This window comes from Elgaria multicarinata, chromosome 9 (assembly GCF_023053635.1).
Source record: "Elgaria multicarinata webbii isolate HBS135686 ecotype San Diego chromosome 9, rElgMul1.1.pri, whole genome shotgun sequence".
Lineage (NCBI taxonomy): Eukaryota > Metazoa > Chordata > Lepidosauria > Squamata > Anguidae > Elgaria > Elgaria multicarinata.
In genome coordinates, this window is record NC_086179.1 from 91,381,244 (window position 1) to 91,405,838 (window position 24,595).

General features: G+C 40.4%; 1 protein-coding gene across 1 annotated transcript; it reads right to left on the reverse strand.

Moving 5' to 3' along the window:
- Positions 1-4,506: 4,506 nt before the first annotated feature.
- On the reverse strand, positions 4,507-24,234 carry TTLL1 (TTL family tubulin polyglutamylase complex subunit L1). Its single transcript, XM_063133326.1, has 9 exons — positions 24,122-24,234; positions 19,085-19,293; positions 14,780-14,960; positions 13,207-13,341; positions 11,896-12,004; positions 8,977-9,120; positions 7,653-7,739; positions 5,960-6,123; positions 4,507-4,941 (listed from the first exon to the last, which is right to left on the reverse strand). The coding sequence occupies exons 1-9, from the start codon at positions 24,232-24,234 to the stop codon at positions 4,812-4,814; spliced, it is 1,272 nt and encodes a 423-aa protein (XP_062989396.1). The 3' UTR covers positions 4,507-4,811.
- Between the last annotated feature and the right edge of the window lie 361 nt (positions 24,235-24,595).

The window sequence follows — 24,595 nt, forward strand, 5'->3', positions numbered from 1 at the left end:
CAGGCTGGTTTCTCTGCTTTGGAATGTGTGGGGTAAAGGTCTGGAAGTCTCTTTCCTTGATGGAGTTATACACATATGAGCACACTTGGGTCCAAGATCATATATAGCCCTCTGTTTCAGTGGGAGAGCATCAAAGTTCCAGCAATACCAGGGCAACCCCTATCTAGCAATGTTTTCACAACCATCCAAATTTCTACCCCAGTCTCTATAGGTGAGTTTGGAGGATTGCAGCTGCTCCCCTGCATGTGTGACCACCATTTGCATTATTCCATGTACTGCAGCACAGGTTGGCATGTCGTCTGATCCTGGCTCACAGCGAGGGTGGAGGATACCCAGCCTACAACCTCTACTGTACATCGTAGGTTGTAGGGTGGGTATGATCCCCTGCCTGCCACGCTGCACGCCAGCTTCGGACAACATGCCAACCCATGCTGCAGAATAATGCAAGTGGTGGTCACGTGTATAGGGGAGCAGCCAAGATGGTTGCTTCCCTCACTGCGATGCTCCAAACCCAGCCTGTGTGTAGATACATTGTAAACCATGGTGGGTAAATGAGAGTTGCTTTCCTTCACTACAGAGACCATACAGGTACCCACCCCCAGCCTGGCTAGTAACAGCTCTGGGGGGTGTAATTTACATTGGAGCAATGACACAGGGGAATTGGGTTGAACACCCCTCCCCTGGCAACACTTCACGTCAAATAAGCACCCTCCTTACTTTGAAACGATAATAAAACAATAAATCAGAAGACCTCATTACTGATCTTCAGCTTGATATGTGTTTTGGCTCTAAATTTAACTGGTTTGCAATAAAGACCTCTGGAACGGCTGGTGTCCTTCTTCCCCAGCCACAAGGAGCAACCAGTCAAATCCTCTAAACACTCAGCTTGAATTGTCTGCATGAAATTTTAAATTGCATCTTTCCCACTAGATTATGGTATGATTATGCCTTAGATGCTTTTAAAATATGCTTCACATGACAACCCAAATGTTTAACATCAAGGAACTGAGTAGCGCTGCATGTGGGACACACCCAAACCACAGGTGTCCAAGCCATGGGAGGTTGTGTCTGAATTCTGGGTCACAGAATGGGAAAAATAAGCTTCCAGCCTCCTGTGCCATATTGTCCTCAACTCCCACTCACAGTGCTTTGCTACAATAGGCAGCTTTTAACTTTGGTATTTTTGCTCACACCCAACCAACTCTGGCCATCTGCGATTCACTTACTGAGTAATGTGTTCCAGCTGGTACCAGTCATCACATATGAAGCTTGCCAATGCTCAACAATATTCAGCAGACTGTATCATATGAAATACATTACATCCCAACGGCAATGGTGCCTGCCCCCCACCGTCACAAGTTAAACATAAAAGCATAGCATTCATATTCTTTCAAAAGAAACAGGCACACACATATCAAACAGGATATTAGATGAAATCTGATTCAATCGGCCAACAGCTCATGGACAGCCACACTGTCCACTAAGTACACAATTGCACCATGCACTTCAAAGAATTGGTATGGCATAGTGAGCAAGAGTGAGCTGTGGGAAGGCTTTAGTTCAAATCTCACCACAGCAATGAGCCCTCAAGATAACCTTAGGCATGCAATTCAACTCCACCACCCACAGTTCTGCAAAACAGGGAATCAGACCTACTTTACAGGATTGCTGTTAAGCACTAGGATGCATTTATAGATGTGAAGACTGAGCGTTGTTCCGAAAATATATGAGAGGGTATTCTCTGTCAAAAGGAAAGTCAGTATTAAATCTGCCATCTCGCCGTGTTCATGCTGCCAAGACTAACTGGGTCCCTAATAAATAAGTTCAGGACAAGGCCAAATTTGCACTGAGTGACAGGAACGTTGGACGGCTGACACAAGGTGCAGGATGCTTTCAATGGTGCAACAGGCTCACTCAGTACTGGCTTTTGGGAGGTAGCTGAAAACTATTGAGAGAATTCCAGGTTGCATGATAGATTTTTACTGGGAACTTCTGTTGCTCCTTTTTAAAGATACTTTTTATAGTAAAGTTGCTGAGGGGAAAAAGGAGAAAAAGCACCACAAAACGGTGTGGAAAGACAGGCTGGCTCTGGTGCTATACAGGATGATAAGTGTAGGCTGGTATTTGTCAAAAGATGTTTTTATTTAAAAGTTCAAGAAGGCTCAACGTTTCGGATCGTCAGATCCTTCTTCAGGAGCACTGATTGACACTTTTTCTGTAGAGGGTCTTTGTGGAGAGCTATGTTTTCTTATCCAAAAAACAAGCACTTCTGTATAGCACCAGAGCCAGCCTCTTTCCACACCGTGGGTGTAAAGTTGCACCGTCAACAGGGGAATGTCCATGAACTGAAGGGGTATAGGATTCAGCATAAGTGTGCTACTCCCCCTGTGCCATCCATGTCCAACCCAAACTCTGTTCCATTTCAGTCATTTCACTGGTGTATCTTTACCAACCCAACAGCTCTACCAGCATATCTGAGGTGTTCTGCCGGTGTATCTGTCATAGTGGCCACCTATCTACAGTTCTGCCAACATAGCAGTGCCTCTGCCAAATCCTATAGACTTCAAAGCTACAGGGTACGAAGCATGCAGGTAATAAGCAAGTGTGTATGTTTGACAGGGGAATCTCTATAATGGAGTTAATATACAATTTTATGACATAAAAATAATTCTTTTTTAAAAAATCAGGAATCCGTAAGTGCCAATCGGTACAGCAGTGCTCAACATGCCAGCTTCATGAAAATAGAAATTAAAAGATGTTGATAAACTGATTTTTGTATTTATAAACTGAATTTCTGCATAGTGCTCAAAGGTACATACGGGAAAGCTTTGCTTTATTATTTGCAGCATCTTATCTTGTCATTCCTCAAGAGGTTAAGTATCTGCTGTGATGATAAAAAGCTTCTGTTTACAACAGCATAATTCTTTCCAAGACCTGGACGCAGTAACATTTCCTAACAATGTGTGCTTTGGGAGGAAGATGAGGAAACATCTGCCTTTCTGCATGACATCACAACAATGACATTCACTATTGAACTGCAAATGTACTTAGCAGCAGTTTTCTCCCAGCCAAGACATGACCCACAGAGAAGAACACATAACAATCCAAGGAGGGATTTGGAAACTGACGTTATAGACAGAAAATAAACTTTCTTAACTTTCAAAGCTATTAGTTAAGAGCCTCTTTAGATTTAAGGTATAACTTTGGATACATTCTCACATATCCCTATTTTTTTATTTGAACCCACCATGGCTGAAGGTTGGTATCCAAGCTTTGACATATAGGTCAGAAATAGTACTGGCAGTGGGAGGTTTGTGGCACCCATGGATCAGAGCACGAGGGCACATAGGCTGGGCTTATATCAGAGTCTCAGCCCCACTTTCCAGCCTGCCTCTCCAGTGCTGCCCTGTTTATGGCTATCTGACTCTTAACAAGTGAAACCACCCCAAAGCATAAGAGTAGGCTCCATAATGCATGGTGCACGAGAGGGACACACTTTCATACTTGTGGCATGCTGTGACAAGACTAGTCACAGTTATACAGAATTTTGTAACTGTAATTCACTACAGTGCTGCAACACCAGTGTGAGCTTACCAGATGTTGCGTTCTTCCTGTCTCTCCAGGCCTTTCTGTGAGAGCAACCTCGCACAGCTAACTTTCTCTGTTTTGGCAGGAAAATGGAAAAATCTCAGTGAGGCCAAATTCCCTGAGAGGAGCTAGAAGAATATGTTTGTAATTTAAAATATCCTTCCAAAAGAGAAGGAAGGAAGATCATTGGTATATTTGAATACAATTATGATTCAGTAGAATGAAGTAGAGATTTATATGCATCAGCAAGCAAGAGAGGTGCCAGAGTACGTTTAACTGGCAATTAGGAGGATGAGTCTAGTGTGCCACCTCTGAGTAAAAAGAAATGGTGTGGCAACATCCCAAGTTTTAAGAAGGTATTATCTGTCAGATCCACTGCAATGCATCAGTGTTTTTGTGCACTTGCCAAATTAGCTATTGGAGAATGATACTTGGAACTCAACACCGACATTGATTCTTCCAATAATAGATGTGTATCAAATTGTGAGGAAAGTGCTGTAACAGCACACAATATATCGATTAGCCTGTACTATATATAGCCAGAAGAAGTGTCCTGTCACAATGTCTCCAACACACATAGGAACTTTAAGATTTCTTGAAGTCCCCTCACCCAATAAAAGTCCATTATTTTTCTTTGAATATACTTAATTCTTGAAGAAGCTTAAGAGAATGATCGCATGCACTTTAGAAAATAGCTGTTTCTAACATGGAGCCTTACAGTTCTGACTGGTTTTGTGACTTTTGGTGAATGGAAAATATGTATACTCTTATACACATTTTATAATTCTATTACAATTCAGAAAAAGGAAACAAGACTTTCTAGTTTTGAAATGCATATATCTGAAATGTGAGAGAAAGCAATCACTTTTTTAAAAGAAATTGTTGTGTCTTGAAATTTATTTATTATTTAATCCCCCCATGAACTCATATATATTACAACTATTTGATACAATATGCAATTTAACAATCCTGCAACAAAACTGCAATGTATTTAATAAATAATAAAATAAGTATTTATGTACATGCATGTCAATTTTGCACAAGCTTCCTCTGTACTTGTCACCACAGTACAGAAGAAGATTCTGTCCTTTTTCAGCAATGCTTACCGCTCCCCATAACAGCATTTAGCAAAAGTGGAGAAGATCATCCAGAATCTGAGCATTCATTTCAAAAGACCACAGCCCTGAATTTCAAGAAGCATCAGTCTTCAGTTCATTCTGCATCTACTTCCAAGTAAGGGCCCCTGATTTTCCAGTGTCTCTGCCTCGGTTTCCCTTAAACCCAATGGGCTGACCAGAGCGACTTCGCAAATCACGATCTGGCACTTCACTTTGTGCCATCTCTTCATCATATCTAAGGACACACACACACACACACAGAGAGAGATTAGTGTCAGACTTGGCTCAAAGGGAGAGCTACACAATCATTAGAACGAAGTGGTGCAGCTGTTACCAGACTTAGGCAGTACAGATTGCAGTTGGAGAAACTGAATGCTTGAGCGCTCTGCCTTATTTTATAAAGACCAGGAGAGATTCTCTGCATATAGAAAACATGTCAGGGAGAAGACTTCTGGCTTGGCTTCCAGTTTTCGGTATGCAGAGAACCTTATGTAGGAGAGCTTTTATGCACACACGGCCCATCTCCTCTCCCTATCCAGAACAGGTTGAGCACCAGGTGCATTCTGTTTTGCTTCAAAACCATTAAAACAGAGGTTTATTTATTTATTTGATATTTATACTGCCCAACAGCCAAGGCTCTCTGGGCAGTTTTCCATTAAAACCACTGTATACAAAAATCAAGATTAAAACTTTAAAAATGTCATGTAAAGTTTGCTGTTTAGACCACATAACTGAACAACGTGTGTGGTTACTAAACGTAATTTCAAATTAAATGTTATGCCTCATAAAACACTCCTGGTTAGGTTAGCATCATAAAACATACCTTAGTTACACCCACACAGATATATACACCTAAGTAACACCTGCCCATTTCTTCTGCAAAATAAAGTAATTTAGTGTTTCAGACTGTTATAGGAAGCTCCCTGGATATTGTCCTCTGAAGCTCTCTGAATATCTTTCTCTGAAATTATGTAATTATGATACAAAATATACTCTGAAGGGTCTCAGAGTATTTCACATGACTATTTTTTACCACCACTACATGGTCTCTCTGTAGCAGAGATCTATATGCAATCTGGGTTTGTGAAGGATGCAACATTCATTCTGATAACAAGCCAACAGAATTTAGTTGTAGTTGTCTTGGCTATCAATCTGAAGTAGTCCTGAGCCATTACAAGACCAGGATACACCATGACCTTGGTCACTCCTGACAAGTCCACTTACAGTGAGGCAAACAGTTGCTTAATACTTACAAAATTTCATAATTTCCAAGAGCTTCCTTGGGGGGCGATTTATTCCATTTACAGTCTGGAATTTCACCATTAGGCACAGCGATGTTAAGTGTGTCATTAATAAGATTATATTTGAGTATACGGTCATTGGCAGTACTGGAAGTAAGAGATGGGGAAGCATTGACCTATGGAGGGTGCAGAGGAAAGAGAAAAATAGCTGGTTCATATTTACCATTGATTCTATGAACTAAAAGGTGATTCATGAAAAAAATCTGGACAGCAGTTCAATGAAACTGACCATCACATGCAATTTGACAGTTTTGTTCAATAAGTACATTACCCATTTTGCTTCTTGGGATGACAATATTTAACATGAAATTTATTAAAGAGAATAATACTTCAGAATAAATAATATATATATATTAGTATAATAGCTGAAGAGCTGCTAAGTATTCTAAGAAACATTTTAAGGAATTCCTAGACAAGGCTACTTTTACTATTTGACCAGAATTTGGAATTGTGCAAAACAGAAGATTAAATGAGACAAGACAATTACTTTTTCAAATAATGGGGGTGTGGGGAGACACACTCCAACTAGGTATGCTCAAACCCTTGAGCACCTCTTTGGATTTCAGACAATATTTGTATCTGAAACATTTATTATTAATAAACCATTGTTGCTCTCCTCCACAGAATACGTAGACTTGATTTATACAGCAAGTGTAAATTTATATCCAGCATAACTTACAAACAATTTAAATCAGCTACTGAGCGCAAAGTTATAGGCTGCAATCCAAAAGGGTCCAGAGACACTTGGAGCTGAGAATTCCCCACTCAAACTGGGCAGTATCCAATGGGGCAGACTGAAAATGCTAAAACTTCCAATTACATATTAATATGTTTATTGGAATTCAAGATGCCACATGGAATCTGGCACAGTTCAGGAACTTGGAATATGGTTCATGTGGAGTAGTTACCTAGTACGGCTGCATAAAGGAAGTAATATCTAATCCAGCATATCCACACTTACAAACACTGTTTTCCTTGTAGTGCTTCTAGCAAGAGATTCTAGCACATATTTTAGCCACAGAACTCACATGTATTGCTGTCAGGAAGCAGGACTTCTAATGATTGGCACACTGGATCAGATGTTACTTAGGGTTATACTGCAAGGAATATCTTAGGGTTATACTACAAGGAAAATTTTCAGGTCTCTGGATGCGTGCTTGATTTTCACAGGCTCAAGCAAAGAAGTTTGCAGAGTTTTACCAGCTACTATGGTGTAGTGCTTTAGTTGATGTAACTCCCCTGTGTCCAAATCCAACCTTGCCCCATGCTAGAAGCCAGCAGTGATCCTTTGGGAGGGGAGGGCCTAGTTTGGTGGCAGAGCACATCCTTTGCATGCAGGAAGGGCCAGATTAAAAAGGATCTTCCGTAGCAGGGCTGGGAAAGATCTTTGCTCAAACACTGGAGAGCAACAATCAGTCAAAGTAGACAATATTGGACCACGTAGACCAATTATACTATTCTGTACAAGGCTGCTTTGTATGGATATTCATCAAATACATCTGAATTTCCCTTCTGGAGATGCTTTGCTGCCCATTTTTCTCTAGTCTGTCTTGAAAGGGGGGAACCATTTAGGCATCAAAGAACAGAACACTTTTCCACGCTGTTTTCAAGAGAAAACCTGCAAAGACAATATGATTCCATTTACCTCAATAAGCCATGGCTTAAGTTTGTCGTCAATGATGATGTCATAGCCATAGCATTCAAAGCAGTGTTTGTCATTGTTCATTACGGGCTGAAAGAGTTGAAAGCAGACATTAGAAACGAAAAAATATGATTTTCAGCACAGCTTTACTGGCTATGGAATATAGACTGCTTAAATAAGTTGAAAGGCAATTCAGATACAAACTACCTATTTTATTAGGTTGGGAGTCTGTTGTGGACCACCAGTCAGCCAGGCATTACCAATACATGGGACAAACAATCATAATGGGACCATTCAGAAAACAACTTAAAACATGGCTTTAACCACGGTGGTTAAGCCAGAAAGTCAGGCCTTGTTCAGAAGACACCTTAAACCACAGCTTTAACCATAAAGGCTTTTTGCTTTATTCACCGTGGTTAAAGCCATAGTTTAAGGTGTCTGGCTTAACCACCGTGGTTAAAGCCATGGTTTAAGGTGTCTTCCGAACAGGGCCACTGTGGACTATGAACAAGGATCCACTTTGGTAGCCAGCTACTGTTTGGAGCAGCCCCAATGCTGTCTCTTTGTCTCTACCCATAAAGGACTCCAGAGACAGGAGGGGAGCAGGGTCTCATTTCTGACACAATGCCAGCCTGGGAAACGCTTAGAAGCAGCAAGACTTCACACAGCTTCCAAGCACATCCAAAGCCTAGTGCAAAGCCAGACACAAGACCCTTTCCAACTCTCACATTGGGTTGAGGCAGGGGGTTGCCCCGCTCAAAGATGCAGCCACCACATGATCACATTAGTGATGAGGAGAACAACGTAATAATTTTAAGAAAAGATTTGTCAATCATACACAAATTTAGATATTCCTCACAGGTACACAATTTGTCTACTGACTGTTTAGTAAGCTCTGAGTGAATTTTTTGTAAGGACACTGAAAAGATAAGCATACATAATGACGGCAACAATATTCACGAGGTGGGGTGGAGCAAGAGCAGAAGGAAGCATTTGCACAGTGGCAGTATCACAGCCAATGAGGTTGCTTTTAACACTTATTTTAGAACATTTGCATTATGCTTTCAGACAAATTGCATAGTCCATCTTACGTGGGAGGCGATTCAGAATAAGCATCAAGAAAAGAAATCACAATAATCAGGAATAGTAAAAGGACCTACAAAGGTTTGCTTGGATACATGTATAAAAGAACTCAGTAACAAATATGTATCTTCTAATCATTAAAGTATCAGTGAAGATAATCTAAGTGGTCTTTTGTATTTCCAGTCAGATGAGAAAGCATTTTGAAATCCAATTTTCTTTACTGTAAACATGTTTCTCTACTCACTGCAACAGCCTTCAGTGACTGCACAATTATCCAGTGTATTTCATCAAACAGCTTGTTGGTGACCTCTTTCCCTCGGGTGCTTTCTAGGTACAAGCGCAGATTGCTCACTGTCCATTTGCCACCATGGATGTGATTGTAATCATCCTAACAGAAAGGGCAACATGAAATCAAAGTCTACGGATTTGGTATCATTTGTAAACACTCACAATACTTTTCAAAACAGGGTTCTTTGTTCATCTAATAAAGCAGGGACAACAATCAGGAGTTTCACAGGCCAAATGCAGGCTCTGAACTAGTTTTATGTTGCCCACAGCAGACCTGCCAGATTTTAAACCAAGGTATTTTCAGGTCTCTTAAGGACAACGATACTGCTTTCAAGAAGAGATATTGCTCTATATTTAATGCAATACCTCACACGATAGCTAGCAGGGGAGACATTGGCCTTATGGCCAAGTCCAAAATGTCATGGTTGAACCAGGGTTTGGTCACTGGAAATGGTCTGTGGACTTCCCCCCTGCCCTCATGCATGCACCAATTCTCTCCTCCATTTCCTGGTTCAAGGTAACTATTCTTTCACATGCAGTGCCAAGTCAGGCACACTAGGATTACCACTGACCATAGTTTATTTCAAAACCAGAATCAGAGCAAGGAATCAGTGCATTCACAAGAAGAGGTGGGAGTGTAGGTCACAGCACATGCCCAATGGCCAATAAACCTTTCTCTTCATGCACCCTTCGCCTTTCCTCCTCCACCCCACACCTGGCAAACTATGGTATAGTCCTAACACCTGAACCAGGCCTATGAGTTTATTTTATATAAATTTCACATACTTTTATTACAGTGCTCTCTCATTTGTGTTCTGGCAAGGCAGGCAACGGTACATATGGGAGGAGTCAACCCATAAGGTGCTTCCCCACTGAAGACCTCTAACTGCATGTGCTCTATAGTGCAAGGGCTTTTAGTGCTTGACCATTCATATGGCTTTGTGGAACAACAACAAATAATAGAATGGCCCCTGACAACTCATGTCTGTCCGCTCTCTAATTAGAGAATATGAAATTTTAGACATCCTTTGTGTTTTTGCTACTGTGTTAAAAACAAGCATAGGGTTACCAAGTGCTTTGTTTAATTCTGAAGGAGGACAGTTCAAAACAGGAGATGGATAGGAAACAGCAGCTACCAAACCTTCCCATAGCATCCTTACTGCAACCAGTGAGGAAGGAATGAGATGGTACCCCACACACATACTCTATCCAAAGCTGTTTTTCAGAAAACTGAAAATTCCTTGATACAACTATCAGCGGGTACTTGGGGGAAAAAAGTCATATTATTAAACCCTCTGTTTCAAAACCAAGTATAATTTTGGGATGAGGTGGGCTATACATCTAAAATGTATATTCTAAATAAAACAAAAGAATCATTCTTTTGACATCTGAAGAGTTAGCACTTAAAAAGAGAAAATCAAGATAGACTGTACTAACATCTGTGAATGTATTTATATCTTTTTAGAAAACTAACATCGTATTTAAAGGCTTCCTGTATCTCCCAAATAACTGGAGAAAGGAGTGACTCACCAACATTCAATCTAATGGAGCTCAAGTAGCAAGATCACTTTTAGTGTTATAGCTTTTCCTCCAAAAAGTGCACTATTGATTATGAGAGAGCTGATCTGTCAGCCACATCCTGCCTTAATGCAAAAATTACAACACAGAGAAGCCCAGGCTTACTCATCTTGCAGTGAGACTCAAAAGAGACTGTATGTACTCTCATTTAGTAACTTTCCTACAGCAAAAAGATTTCTGTTTGGATATATGCAAAGGGATACAATTTATCATCCAATATATTCTCCAATAAGTAATCCCATTGGGCGGGGGGGGGGGGGAAATAGAACTGCACTTATATTCCATTGATTTCAATTGGGGCTAACTGTCTTTAACTGGCTTGCTGAATGGCTGTAAAACACGCTGCTCTCAATTCTGTGCTGCTCTCAGTTATATCAGTACAGCATGAAAGGCCTTGCATAACTTTCCCAACTCACCATCTGAAAAAGCTTTGAAAATGCCTCCATCATCTTGACTAATAGACATCGTATGGGTACTCCCTGAAATTTCTCATTAAGGAAACCAGTTGATATTTATTTATTTATTTATTTATTACATTTATATACCGCCCCATAGCCGAAGTTCTCTGGGCAGTTTACAATGTTAGGCAAATACGGTCAGGCATGCCAGTTTTCACTGTGTAAAAATTGGACTCTTGAGTTTTCTTTTATCTATCAATAACAATGGGGTATGTATGACCCAATTGTGCCATATCGGGGGTGCTAATTCCTGGAAATACAAGTTTCTAGGAGGCACAAACTGCATCCCTGGTCATTTGGGGGGCTTGCCCCTGGAGTGCTAGGTGGTAGGGGCTACGTGCCCACTACCACCAGCAGGGCTGGCCCCATGCACGCCAGGAAATGGTGGTGCTCACCGCCAGATACATTTCCTCACGTGCATAACTCTGCAACATCTGTCAGTGTTCACAGTCCAAGAACACAAGATGTGCAGTTGTGCAAATGCAGAGGATGATTGGGGAAGGGAGAACTTATCCTAGACCTTGACTGTGTAAAAAGGTCATCCCATTTATTCATCTTAAGGGAGTACTCTGTACTTCACGTCATTAAGCGCACTTAATAGGGCAATACTTCACATATCTAGTCAAAAGTAAATGCCATTCAGTTCAATGGGACTTACTCACAGATAGTAAGGTGAGCATTGGAATGCAATCTAAATCTGCTAAACTAACTAACAATAAGAGAGAGATAATAATCCAGAGGGAAATATAATTGAGCTAACTATATTGCATCATAGATATTCAATTCATAGATCCATCCAAAATAATTTAGATTTGATTTATGAAAGAATTTTTACTTACCCCATGCTTCTGAATAGCAACATTTGTAAGATGCACAAACATGTTGTCTAATTCACTTGTACTTGGTGTATATTTCACTGTGCAAAATCGACAAAACCCAAGTTTATACCTTAAATGCAAAAAAAAGTTGATTAAGTTTCAATTTTAAAACTTGAAGAAATAGCCTCCTTGGTGGTGGCATCCTATTGGAAAAGTCTCCCCAGACCGACCTGGATGTCTTTTTAGCCCAGATGAAGGCCTTTTTATGTTCCTTTTAATCCTTTAGTCATTGCTGTATTGTTTTAATGCTACTTTCCATTGCTCTTTTGTTTCTGCATGGTATGTTATTGTTTAAATTTGTAAGCTGCCATGAAATATTTATACTGAAGTGTGTTATATTAGTTCTTTAAAGAAAGAAAAAAGATCCAATAAATTGGCCTACCCCAACCTGATGCCCTTCAGATGTACTGGAATGCAAATTCCATCATCACCAGTCAGTACAGCCATCAGCCATGCTGGCTGGGGGTGACCCAACACCAGGGCACCAGGTTGGGGAAGCTTGAAATAAATGAACATAATCAACAGGATATAGTCAACAAGGAAAGATTCATCATAATGTCCCAGATATATCTTGGAAATAGTAAGGGCAGTCTGGATACTAAAGATGATTAGGATTTAACATCCTGATTTCATAATGGAGAATATTCATTTATTTTAAGGATGTATACACTGCTTTTACCCTCAAAAAAAAAAAGGAATCTCAAGGTGGTTTATAAAATATATAAAAAACATAAAACTATAACAACTAATAATTAAAATACATTTACAACAAGCTTAAAACTGCAGCAAAAATTCAAAAAGACGAAACTAACAATCAACACATGAAATTCAGCAACAACAGAACCAAATACTTGTTTAAAGTGAAAGGTTTCTGGCAGAATACACATAGACCCAGTTAACACATAATGATGGGCAAGTATGCTGCCTCTCACCCGCTCACTGCTTTGCATCCAGTTTAGGAAACAACCCAGGGTTGGGTTTGGAAAACAATCCTGGGTTGTTTGCTGCAATATCTGAACCTGGCACTCTGGGTTACTGAGGAAGAAACAACCCATGGTTTGTTGTTTCTAGATGCAACGAGGAGTTCGTTTGTCTGTTTTTAAGAGTGTCAACCAGACAAACTTCAAAATCCTTCATCTCTTTTGCAATAGGAAACACAGGTACATTCAAAAGCAATTTCCCACAGCTCTGGATGAAAATTACTCTCCATCCGCATTTATTATGAGAATGATGGAGAGAGAAAGAGACAGAAAGGGGAAAAAATCAACTTACATATAGCACCTCAGAGGACGGTAAGTTGAGACTAGTACATACAAACGCAGGTCAAATTTCTTCCCACCTATCAGTAGTGGATTATTGATATAGAGAGAAATCACATACGCTTCTTTAGAGGACTGGGAGACAAACCTAGGAAAAATATATATTTTATTATCTAAAATGTGCTAATTGCACTAAATCATTTTCTTCTCATTTTAAAACTAGTCAGAGAAAAGTAATGAAGGTAACTCCAATTACATCAGGGCTGAGGAGGGTTTTTTTTTCAGCCCAGGTGAAAAAAAAGGTTCCCAAAAGGTTCACTTGTGTGTTACCTTTTGGGAGCATGATGCCCGCAATGGGTGTGGCCAAAGCAACATTTCCTTATTCTCTCCCTCTCTTGATGCGATGGGTATCTTCCTGCATCAACAGCTTGCTGCATTCCTGTGCTGTGCACTGAGAAAGGGGCTTCTCTTTCTCATCACACAGCACAGGAATGCCTCAAGTTGGTGATGTAGGAAATGAACAATGGATTCATGCATTACCTCCTCACTTGGCTTCTGTGCTGGGCAGTGAGAAAGAGAGACTCCTTTCTCAGCAAACAGCACAGAAACAGAGCAAGCTGGCAACCTGCCCCTTCCTCAGCCCCATCTGCCCCACTCCTCAGTTTTCCCCTGTGGATCAGCTGAGCAGTGGACACTCTGGGGAAGTTGAAACCTCCCTGCCCCTAGGATGTTCCTCAGCATATAATGGTTCCCCTCTATTAAGCACTGGTTAGGCCTCATCTAGAGTATTGCATCCAGTTCTGGGCTCCACAATTCAAGAAGGACACAGACAAGCTGGAGTGTGTTCAGAGGAGAGCAACCAGGATGATCAGGGGTCTGGAAACAAAGCCCTATGAGGAGAGACTGAAAGAACTGGGCATGTTTAGCCTGGAGAAGAGAAGATTGAGGGGAGACATGATAGCACTCTTCAAATACTTAAAAGGTTGTCACATAGAGGAGGGCCAGGATCTCTTCTGAGAGTGCAGGACACGGAATAACGGGCTCAAGTCACAGGAAGCCAGGGGGATCTAAACTACGGCTTTAAAGCGCTTTAAAGCACTTTTAAAACGTTTTGAAAACTGTATATGCAGTGTGTCCTGGGCCCCAACAGTTGTCAAAACTATTATAAAGCGCTTTAAAGTAGTAGAGTAGATCCTGCCCAGATTCCGTCCGGACATCAGGAAAAACTTCCTGACTGTTAGAGCAGTACGACAATGGAACCAGTTACCCAAGACAGCCATCTGTCAGGTTTTAAGGTAGATTCCTGCACTGAGCAGGGGGTTGGACTCGATGGCCTTGTAGGCCCCTTCCAACTGTACTATTCTATGATTCTATAATAAATATTGTAGTCCCTATTTCTATTACAGATCTATGTCTAAGTTCCTTTCCATTTTACACATGTAAAAGTGCTTGTATAACCTTTACCAGTAATGGTTTTAAAGCAATTATGGGCAAATTCTGAGGAAGGTAAGAAATTGTCTTTTTAGTGGAATACCACAAATTCATCGAAACAGGCTAGAGCTACAGTACAAGAAAATATAACTTACGTAGATGTTTTGCTGTCCCGAGACCATTTTTTAATTTGTGAAAGTTTATTGATAAGGAATATTCCTTTTCCTTGAGCTTTTCCGCAGGGTTTCATAATCCAAGTACTGGAAGGGTTTTTCCGGAATTCTTCAACAAATAAGTTGTAATCAGCTGGAAGCATAAAGGTGACAGGAACAAAGTCTAAAAGGGACCAAGGAAAACCAAGAGTTGAGACAGCATATTAAAGCCAGTACCTATGTCAACATATAAAGCAGAAAGGGGGGAATCCCTTTTTTCACTGAATACCCATTTCTACCTTTTTTATTTTAGTTAAGATGATGACAATGGGCATGTTTCATCTTCTCTCCAACATTTGCACTTCATTTTAATTTGAGAGCAAACAGAAGCTTGGATAATTCAGTTTAATTCGACTAACACACAAGGGAAAGATGCCTTGTGTTAATAAACGTTTTTATTCGCCATCTTAAAAGGGTTACCATGAGCTAAGAACACTTACAGAATACTTCCATGTTCTGTCCTCCAAAGTAAAACTTATAGGCTCTTATTTACAAATGTTACTTACTTTTTCTATCTTTTAAGTTTCACAACTAATGACCTCATTAAGGCCATGTGTGTTTTCATATTCTGGGAGGAATCAACACGATTTTAAACTCTCACTTCGTCATACTCGCCTCCTAAGGTTTGAGAAAGGTTTGAGCCCAAGAAAGAAGGAAAGCAAAAGGCAACAGTGATAGGGGGAGATATGCCCAATTAAATGCAAAATTCCAGAGGTTAGCCAGAAGAGATAAGGAATTATTTTTAAACAAGCAGTGCGTGGAAGTGGAAGAAGACAATAGAATAGGAAGGACAAGAGACCTCTTCCAGAAAATTAGAAATATCAGAGGTAAATTCCAGGCAAAAATGGGTATGATCAAAAACAAAGATGGCAAGGACCTAACAGAAACAGAAGAGATCAAGAAAAGGTGGCAAGAATATACGGAAGACCTGTATAGGAAGGATAATAATATCGGGGATAGCTCAGACGGTGTGGTCAGTGAGTTAGAGCCAGACATCCTGAAGAGTGAGGTTGAATGGGCCTTAAGAAGCATTGCTAATAACCGGCAGCAAGAGACGACGGTATCCCAGCTGAACTGTTTAAAATATTGCAAGATGATGTTGTCAAGGTGATACATGCCATATGCCAGCAAATTTGGAAAACATAAGAATGGCCATCAGACTGGAAAAAATCAATTTATATCCCCATACCAAAAAAGGGAAACACTGAAGAATGTTCAAACTATCGGACAGTGGCACTTATTTCACATGCCAGTAAGGTAATGCTCAAGATCCTGCAAGGTAGACTCCAGCAATTCATGGAGCGAGAATTGCCAGATGTACAAGCTGGGTTTAGAAAAGGCAGAGGAACTAGAGACCAAATTGCCAATATCTGCTGGATAATGGAGAAAGCCAGGGAGCTCCAGAAAAACATCTATTTCTGTTTTATTGACTATTCTAAAGCCTTTGACTGTGTGGATCATAACAAACTGTGGCAAGTTCTTGGTGGTATGGGGATACCAAGTCATCTTGTCTGCCTCCTGAGAAATCTGTATAACTAACAAGTAGCAACAGTAAGAACAGACCACGGAACAACGGACTGGTTTAAGATTGGGAAAGGAGTACGGCAGGGTTGTATACTCTCACCTTACCTATTCAACTTGTATGCAGAACACATCATGCGACGTGCTGGGCTTGACGAATCCAAGGCTGGAGTTAAAATCGCAGGAAGAAACATTAACAATCTCAGATATGCAGATGACACCACTTTGATGGCTGAAAGCGAGGAGGAGCTGAGGAGCCTTATGACAAAGGTGAAAGAAGAAAGTGCAAAAGCTGGGTTGCAGTTAAACCTCAAAAAAACAAACACCAAGATTATGGCAACCAGCTTGATTGATAACTGGCAAATAGAGGGAGAAAACATGGAGGCAGTGACAGACTTTGTATTTCTGGGCGCAAAGATTACTGCAGACGCTGACTGCAGCCAGGAAATCAGAAGACGTTTACTTCTTGGGAGGAGAGCAATGACAAATCTTGATAAAATAGTTAAGAGCAGACACACCACACTGACAACAAAAGTACGCATAGTTAAAGCAATGGTATTCCCCGTAGTAACCTATGGCTGCGAGAGCTGGACCATAAGGAAAGCTGAGCGAAGGAAGATAGAAGCTTTTGAACTGTGGTGTTGGAGGAAAATTCTGAGAGTGCCTTGGACTGCAAGAAGATCAAACCAGTCCATACTCCAGGAAATAAAGCCAGACTGCTCACTTGAGGGAATGGTATTAAAGGCAAAACTGAAGTACTTTGGCCACATAATGAGAAGACAGGATACCCTGGAGAAGATGCTGATGCTAGGGAAAGTGGAAGGTAAAAGGAAGAGGGGCCGACCAAGGGCAAGATGGATGGATGATATTCTGGAGGTGACGGATTTGACCTTGGGAAGCTAGGGGTGGCAACGGCCGACAGAAAGCTCTGGCGTGGGCTGGTCCATGAAGTCACAAAGAGTCGGAAGCGACTGAACGAATAAACAACAACAACATAGTTTGAGACCAACTACAGGCTCACCACAAACCTTTGGAAGACCACAGGAAGACATTTATGTGCCTTTGATCAGTACAAATAAGCTTATGAGAATTTGTCCATGTGACTTACTCATAGACCAGTCTTAATAGGTTTACACTGGATAGTCTGCAGATGGGCCATGGGGCTGGATCCAACATCTGAAGCCATTTTATGGAAGTTTTGGTGGTTCTGTCATATTTTAAGTGAGGTGTGCTTAAAAAAACTTTTTTTTTTCACTCAAGGAAAAGCTCAAGGAAAAGGAATAAGTTTCACTTTAAGAGAAAAATTTCACGTACGTTTTATCCTAATGCTGTCTCATACACATACTGAAAAGACAAAGAATTATTGTCAATTTGTCTCTCCAAGAGATCTTTCATGAAGTGGATTCCTCAGATCCCTACTGATAATATCATACCATCTGAGAGTATATGTTCCTTACCTGTGAAATCCTAATTAGGTGAATGAGCTTTATTACAAAAACCCGACTATCTGTTAGGGGTCCAAATCATTCTAGTCTGGAGAACAGAGTAACTCGCAGAGACTATAAGGGCTTTTAAAGTATATACATTTCATCTTAATGATTATGCTGGTGCTTATATGATCAGTTATTTTGAGCAGACAAAGGGATGGGTAAACTGCACAATTCAGTGAAAATACAGTGATACATGCTGGGTCATGACTGTGATTTGTTAATAAAGTAAAATCCATAGGATCCTCCATGCTGTACCTTTTATGATTTGAGTTGGTAAAACAATGGGATATATCAAATAGAGGCTGCTGGATCTAAAGCTGCAAAACTACAGATGACAGCAAAGGAAGTTTGCTCAACTGCACATCTTGGCTTACTACCAGGCAGTATCTATCAAACTGTCAACTACATCACCTCTTTAAATAACTCTAGATATAAGACAGCATTTACACTCGCTAGACTGTTGGAAGGGTGGTTTTTTCAGGTCTTTCTTGACATCTCAGATTTTGTCCTTGGAAAGTGGCCAGATTGAAGAGTAGACCATGTTTTACTCTTTTGTGAATTTTATAGAGATCTGAGAACCCATTTCTTTCCCCAGTCCTTTTATCCTATCTGGGAAATACTAACAGATTTTATGTTTCTATTCTGCAGGCAGATGTTAAACATGGGTCACACTGAATGTAGCAAAATTTCTAGCCATGACAATTAAAACTAGACTACAACTGCTAAAGCAGACATAAGCTAAGGGAGCACTATTTTATTTGTGGAATAACATGAATTTCACTTGTGTATGAGTTTTTATGTACTCTTAGCTTTTAGTTGACCATTGATTTTATTTGTATACAAACACTTTTTACAATTTTTAGTTTGTAGTTTTAATCAGGTAACATCCTTTCTGTTTATAATCAACTTAAAACCAAATCAATGTACTGAATTCATATATATTTGTATTTTATATATTTGTGTCTTATGGTCTGTAGACCAAAATAAACTGATTGACATGCCAAGAAATTCTAATTTATTATTTATTATTGCATTTATATCCTGCCTTTTTTCCTCCAAGGAACCCAAGGCAGCATACATAATCCTCCTCCTCTCCATTTTATCCTCACAACAACAACCCTGTGAGGTAGGTTGGGCTAAGAGTCTGTGACTGGCCCAAAGTCACCCAGTGGGTTTCCATGGCCGAGTGGGGACTTTAGCCACTACACCACACTGGCTCTTGCCTAATTCAACTCACCTAAATAAAGGTATTTTCCATTTTCATCTTTCTCTGCAAGAGGACTACTTTCTTTTTCTAGTTCTTTCCTGTATCTCTTGATATTTTTTACCATTAAATCCTTTCGGGTGAGTTCATAGTGGTTTGGGAAGTGGTTGACAATCTGGTCATCAGAGAGGCGGTAACCAGTTTCCACACTGAAAACATTTCGAATAGTTTGCACACTCATCCTGTGGAAAGAAAATTGTTACTTGATCTCAACAAAAAGACAATTTGCAACTTAAATGCAAACAGATTGGCCCATGGGTGAAATTGGATAAGAAGAAAAAGTGATCAGAGAACTCTATTTATTTATTTAAAACATTTGTATCCCGCCCTATATCATAAAGATCTCAGGGCGGCATACAGACAAAAGCATACAGTATAAAACAATAAATATACACAGCTAAAAACAAATTAAACCATGAACCAGATTTCTTTAACAGATCTGTAAAGAAATCTGTTTCTCTTTTCACACCACTACTACTGCTTATCCAGTAACTTTGAGGAAAACCTATTTCGATTTGAAAATTAATCTAGTTACACTGAAGATTACTCTAGATTAATCTAGATAAGACATAGGTATTATGAGTTGGAAAATCTGCTGATTTCGAGGGATGCTTGCCTCTCGTTCTGGGGGTGGGGGTTGCCCCACCCCCAGGAGTCAAGCACACAGTCTGTGAGTCCTCTTGGACTTTGCATTATTTATGGAGGTGCAGTTAACACTGGTGACTAGGAACAGGTGTTTTTCACCAGTGTAGATTCATTTGTCACCTGCACATCCAGACTAGATTATTATGTTGTGCTCTACATGGATCTGCCTTTAAAGATGTTTTAGAAACTGCACAGAACATGGCAACTAGATTGCTTTTCGGTGCAAGCGATCAGACCACAAGACACCAATACTGTACCAGTAACCTGGGTTGCTTATTTGTTTCAGGCTCCAATTTAAAGTGCTGCCACTGGGTTTTAGAGGCCTAGACAGTTGGGTTACCAGAAGGGCCACCTGTAGCCCAAGCTTTAAGATCTGCATCAGAGGCCCTTCTCTTTGCTCACCAGTGAGAGTTGTTTGATTAGTGGATACCATGAGTAGTGCCTTTTTGGTGATGGCCCCGCATCTTTTGAATGCCACCATCATTGCCAGCCATTAAGAAGCCACTGAAGATATTTTTATTCCGCTCTGGGTTTGACTAATTTTAATGTGCTATGCTTTTAAAACATGTTGCTTTGAAATGAGTGAAGCTGAGGTGGGATTTTGTTATCATATTAATAATAACAACAACGATATGTAAACTGAGGGCAGTGAGCCCTGAAAAGCAGATTATGAATATTTAAATAAATAATTACATAATAAACAGTTGAGACAACCCCCAAGGATCTCCGAATGGGAGGGTTTTATTCCTAGGACTCATTGTAGTGGGGGGTGGGAATGGTTTCAGCATTGCAGCCAGGGTGGAAATGGTTAAATCCTCTCCTGTACCTACTATTAAATTAAGAAAAATATCTGATATAGTGCCTAAGAAAGTATTTAGCATCGCATATAGTTTGATCCTCAGTGAACTCAAAAGAGCATGATTCTTCTATTCTTTAATGACTAATCCTTACGTTGTCCTGCAGACTAACTGGTTATGCTGCACTCCAAACTCCGCTATACTCAGGAATCACCATCACAACAGCAACTTCCCTTACAATTGCCACCTCCCAGTATAGAGGCATTCCGTGAAGTAAGGGATTTCTTACAATAGTCTATAAAGTATGAAACTACTGATGTACTAAAACCTTCACATACTGATATACACAGCAATGAGCATATTCAGCATGCAACTACCGCAAAGTAAAGTGAAACTCGTTAAGCAAATAGTATTTACAGTGAGAAATGGATTAATAATATCAATGAAGAACTGAAACATAGCATGCAAAATTTATAACAGGAAATCATATTCTAGGATTTACAAACATTTGATGCACACATCATTGGGGCCCAAGAAACTTTAAGGGGACTATAGAATTCAGCCAGACTGAAACAATAAGCAGAAAAGTATGAAAAACTTCCTGACTGTTAGAGCAGTATGACAATGGAACCAGTTACCTAGGGAGGTTGTGGGCTCTCCCACACTAGAGGCCTTCAAGAGGCAGCTGGACAACCATCTGTCAGGGATGCTTTAGGGTGGATTCCTGCATTGAGCAGGGGGTTGGACTCCATGGCCTTGTAGGCCCCTTCCAACTCTGCTATTCTATGATTCTATGATTCTATGTACATTGAGCAACCTTTCAGCCATTTCTTAAGTCACATCAACAGAAGGTAATTGCTACAACTGCATTTTGTAATAACTTCTCTCCCTAAAATAATGACAATTTAAGGCCTATGGTAACTTTCTCAATAGAGAGAATGACCAAAACCAGCCCCTATTACTGTTGCAGCAATAGGACATCGGCATCGGAAGTAGAGAGGATCCAAAAACATCTCTCCAAATTTTCCATGTAATAATTCTTATATTTGCTATAATTTTGTATTAACTGTGATTGGTTTGTGCTCTAGCTACTTTCTGAATGGAAATGGCAGGGAGGGTCCCACCTTTTAAATAAGCAGCTACATTTCTTTTTCTTTAAAAAAAACCACAACTATGCCGATGCCTCTAATATATCCCATCAGCCCCAAGTTGGGAAAGGCTGCATAGCTGTAGCTCAACCCCAGGGATGAGGGATCATAAAGGATCTACCTAATACTCTTGTCAATAAATCCCTTTATTCATTATATCTTTTAACTTATAGTGAAACTGAAAGCTCTTCCCTGTTTCTCCCAACCCACGGAGGCTGGAGAAAAGCCAGCTAACAAACTGTGCGTAGAACTTTGCAGGAGAGATTGGGCTGAGGAATCTGGGCAAGGTTAGTGTTTGGTTCAGTCCTCCACTTTCTCAATTTTTCAATACACTACATTATTCAAACGAGAATTGAAAAAGAAACAAAGAATTTCCTTCTTCCATTGTGTTGATAAGTTGATAAGTTTTTAAACTTTTATGTTGTGACTTGGTATACTAGACAGGCTGCATTTTGACAACACCATAGTCAATAGTGGGTTAATAGTCAACTCCACGGTTGATTATCGAGGGGGTACTCTTTACACGAAATGATTATAAGCAACCATGGTATGGGTTAAAGTCAATCAATGGTGTGTTTGATTGACACACCCTGCTCTCTCTCCTCCTCCTGTCCTCCCACTGTGAGGAAAGTCTCGGTTTTTTAATGCTTTATGTGTGCATGTTCTGTGTTTTAGAGTTTTAAATTTTGTATACTTGTTTTTACCTCAATTTTAGAATTTCTGTAAACTGCCCAGAGAGCCCTGGCTATGGGAGCGGTATATAAGTGTAATAAATAAATAAATAAATAAATAAAATAAATGGAGTGCCACAACTGATTCTGAATCTGAAGCCCTCTGACTGCTTGGGATACATTTGTGTGTGGCTTGTGTTATCCTCACCACTATTTGCAGACTCTGCTGCAACCCTTTGTCAAATGTCAAGGAAGTCTACACTGTGGGGAAGTTCAATATTAGGGTGACCCTATGAAAAGGAGGACAGGGCTCCTGTATCTTTAACAGTAATGTAGAAAAGGGGATTTCAGCAGGTGTCATTTGTATATATGGGGAACCTGGTGAAATTCCCTCTTCATCACAACAGTTAAAGCTGCAGAAGCCCTGCCCTCTTTTGTATCTGGCCACTCTACTATAGCTAGTGTAGTTTTAACTGTTGTGATGAAGAGGGGATTTCACCCACTTCAATTGACACCTGCTGAAATTCCCTTTCCTACATTACTGTTAAAGATACAGGAGCCCTGTCCTCCTTTTCATATGGTCACCCTATCAATATACATCTAACAAGTAAATAATAATGTTAAACTAAAGCCACATTCAAAATGAGGAAAAAACAAATTCTTGCTGAAATACAAATGACTAAATGACAAATACACATCAGTACTTAGACTGCAGGCCACATCCTGTTTCATTTTATATGTGCACTTAAGCAATTGGTGCTTCTGTAATGAAAGAAGAAACATGATTGTTCCTTCTGGGGGGCTATGTTCACAGCACCAAGTTCCCCCAAAACCCCACGCTTTCGCTCCTGTGGGGTTGCGCCAGACAATCCCCACGCCAAGGAGCAAGTGCAGGGTTTACGGAGGTCATTCGCCCTCTTTCCTGTCCCTCCCTGAGACAATAAAAAACATAAAGCAATGTAAGGCAAGGAGGAGGAGGGAGCAGCTTGGAAGAAGAAAGTAATTTATTATTAGGAGGTGGCGGTGGTGGCAGCAGCAGCTCAAGGAATGAAAATAATTTATTTTCCTGAAAGGGAAACTCTTCTCCCCATGACAAGGCAGCACTGGGCATTCTGTCAGCCATTCTCCTCGCCCGCCACCCCTGCCCTGGTGGACAGCAACCAATTAGGGGTCCCCATCCACCGAGAATGCCCCCCCGAGCAGCTACAGAGCAGCTACGGAGCAAGGACAGACTGGCAGAATGGCTGGGCAGAGGGGGCCCAATGAGGCCAGTTGGCATGGCCCTATGATTTTGAGGGGGCCTTCTCTGAGTCCCCCAAAGATGTCTTGAATAAAAGTGCTTGCAATTACCTTTTTAATAAATCATTCTAGTTCATATGTATTTAGAACTGGTTAAAAAATACTTAATGAGCAGTTTGAAATGGGGCCTACATTTCCCATCTGGCATGGGCCTATTACCAGCTTTGCCTGGCCCTGGAGCCGGGCTGCCCTCACTCTGGCCGGAAAAGTCGGGTTAAATCCCTGACTTTTCAGCCGTGCATTGGGATGACTTCGAATCTGCAGCTGCATCATCTAAACAACACAACGCAGATTCAGAGCCAGCCTGGGGCATGTAAGACGTCAAGACAACCCCTGTGTTTCTCAAAATGTTATTTTACTCTGATAGAAAATTATCTCGACATATTAATATTACTTCAGCTTCCCGTTTTAAGAAATGGACACATACATTTTCAAAAAAGTGCTGCTTACCAGTAGAAGTTCCAATCTTCGTTTTCAGACACCTGAATCCACCCTCTTTTTTCAAAGTTGTTTATTAACACAGATTTCTCTATATCAGTCACCCACTTTACTTTTCCTGCCATTATCCTAAAACAAACAAAATTCATCAGAATTAAATACTTTCCTTTCTTTGAAATAATTTTCTCGTTAAGTAATATGGGGCAAATAGATATGTGAAAGAATATCCATAAAATATATTGCATTGAATAGGAGGGAATTTTTAAAAGAAGGGCACGTACTTTGAAACTACCCTAAGCTCAGAACAGAATTCCTTTCATTTGTGTACCCCAGAAAACTAACAGTATTTTCAATGTGGCTCACGCATATTTTTCTCTGTATAGAAACCTTTGGGTTGCATATCAAGCCATGAGGGTAAGAGGGATATGGTACTGTAAGCTTCCACTGAATTTACAATTGGCTTTCGACATTATAGTGGGCATTTCA

Coding starts and splice junctions, on each gene's coding strand:
- TTLL1 (XM_063133326.1), bottom strand. CDS start 24,234: ATGGCAGGAAAAGTAAAGTGGGTGACTGATATAGAGAAATCTGTGTTA. Junction 12,005..13,206: donor CGTCCTCTGAGGTGCTATAT/GTAAGTTGATTT, acceptor TTTGCATTTAAG/GTATAAACTTGGGTTTTGTC. Junction 9,121..11,895: donor TTGCTATTCAGAAGCATGGG/GTAAGTAAAAAT, acceptor CCTTTCTGTTAG/GATGATTACAATCACATCCA.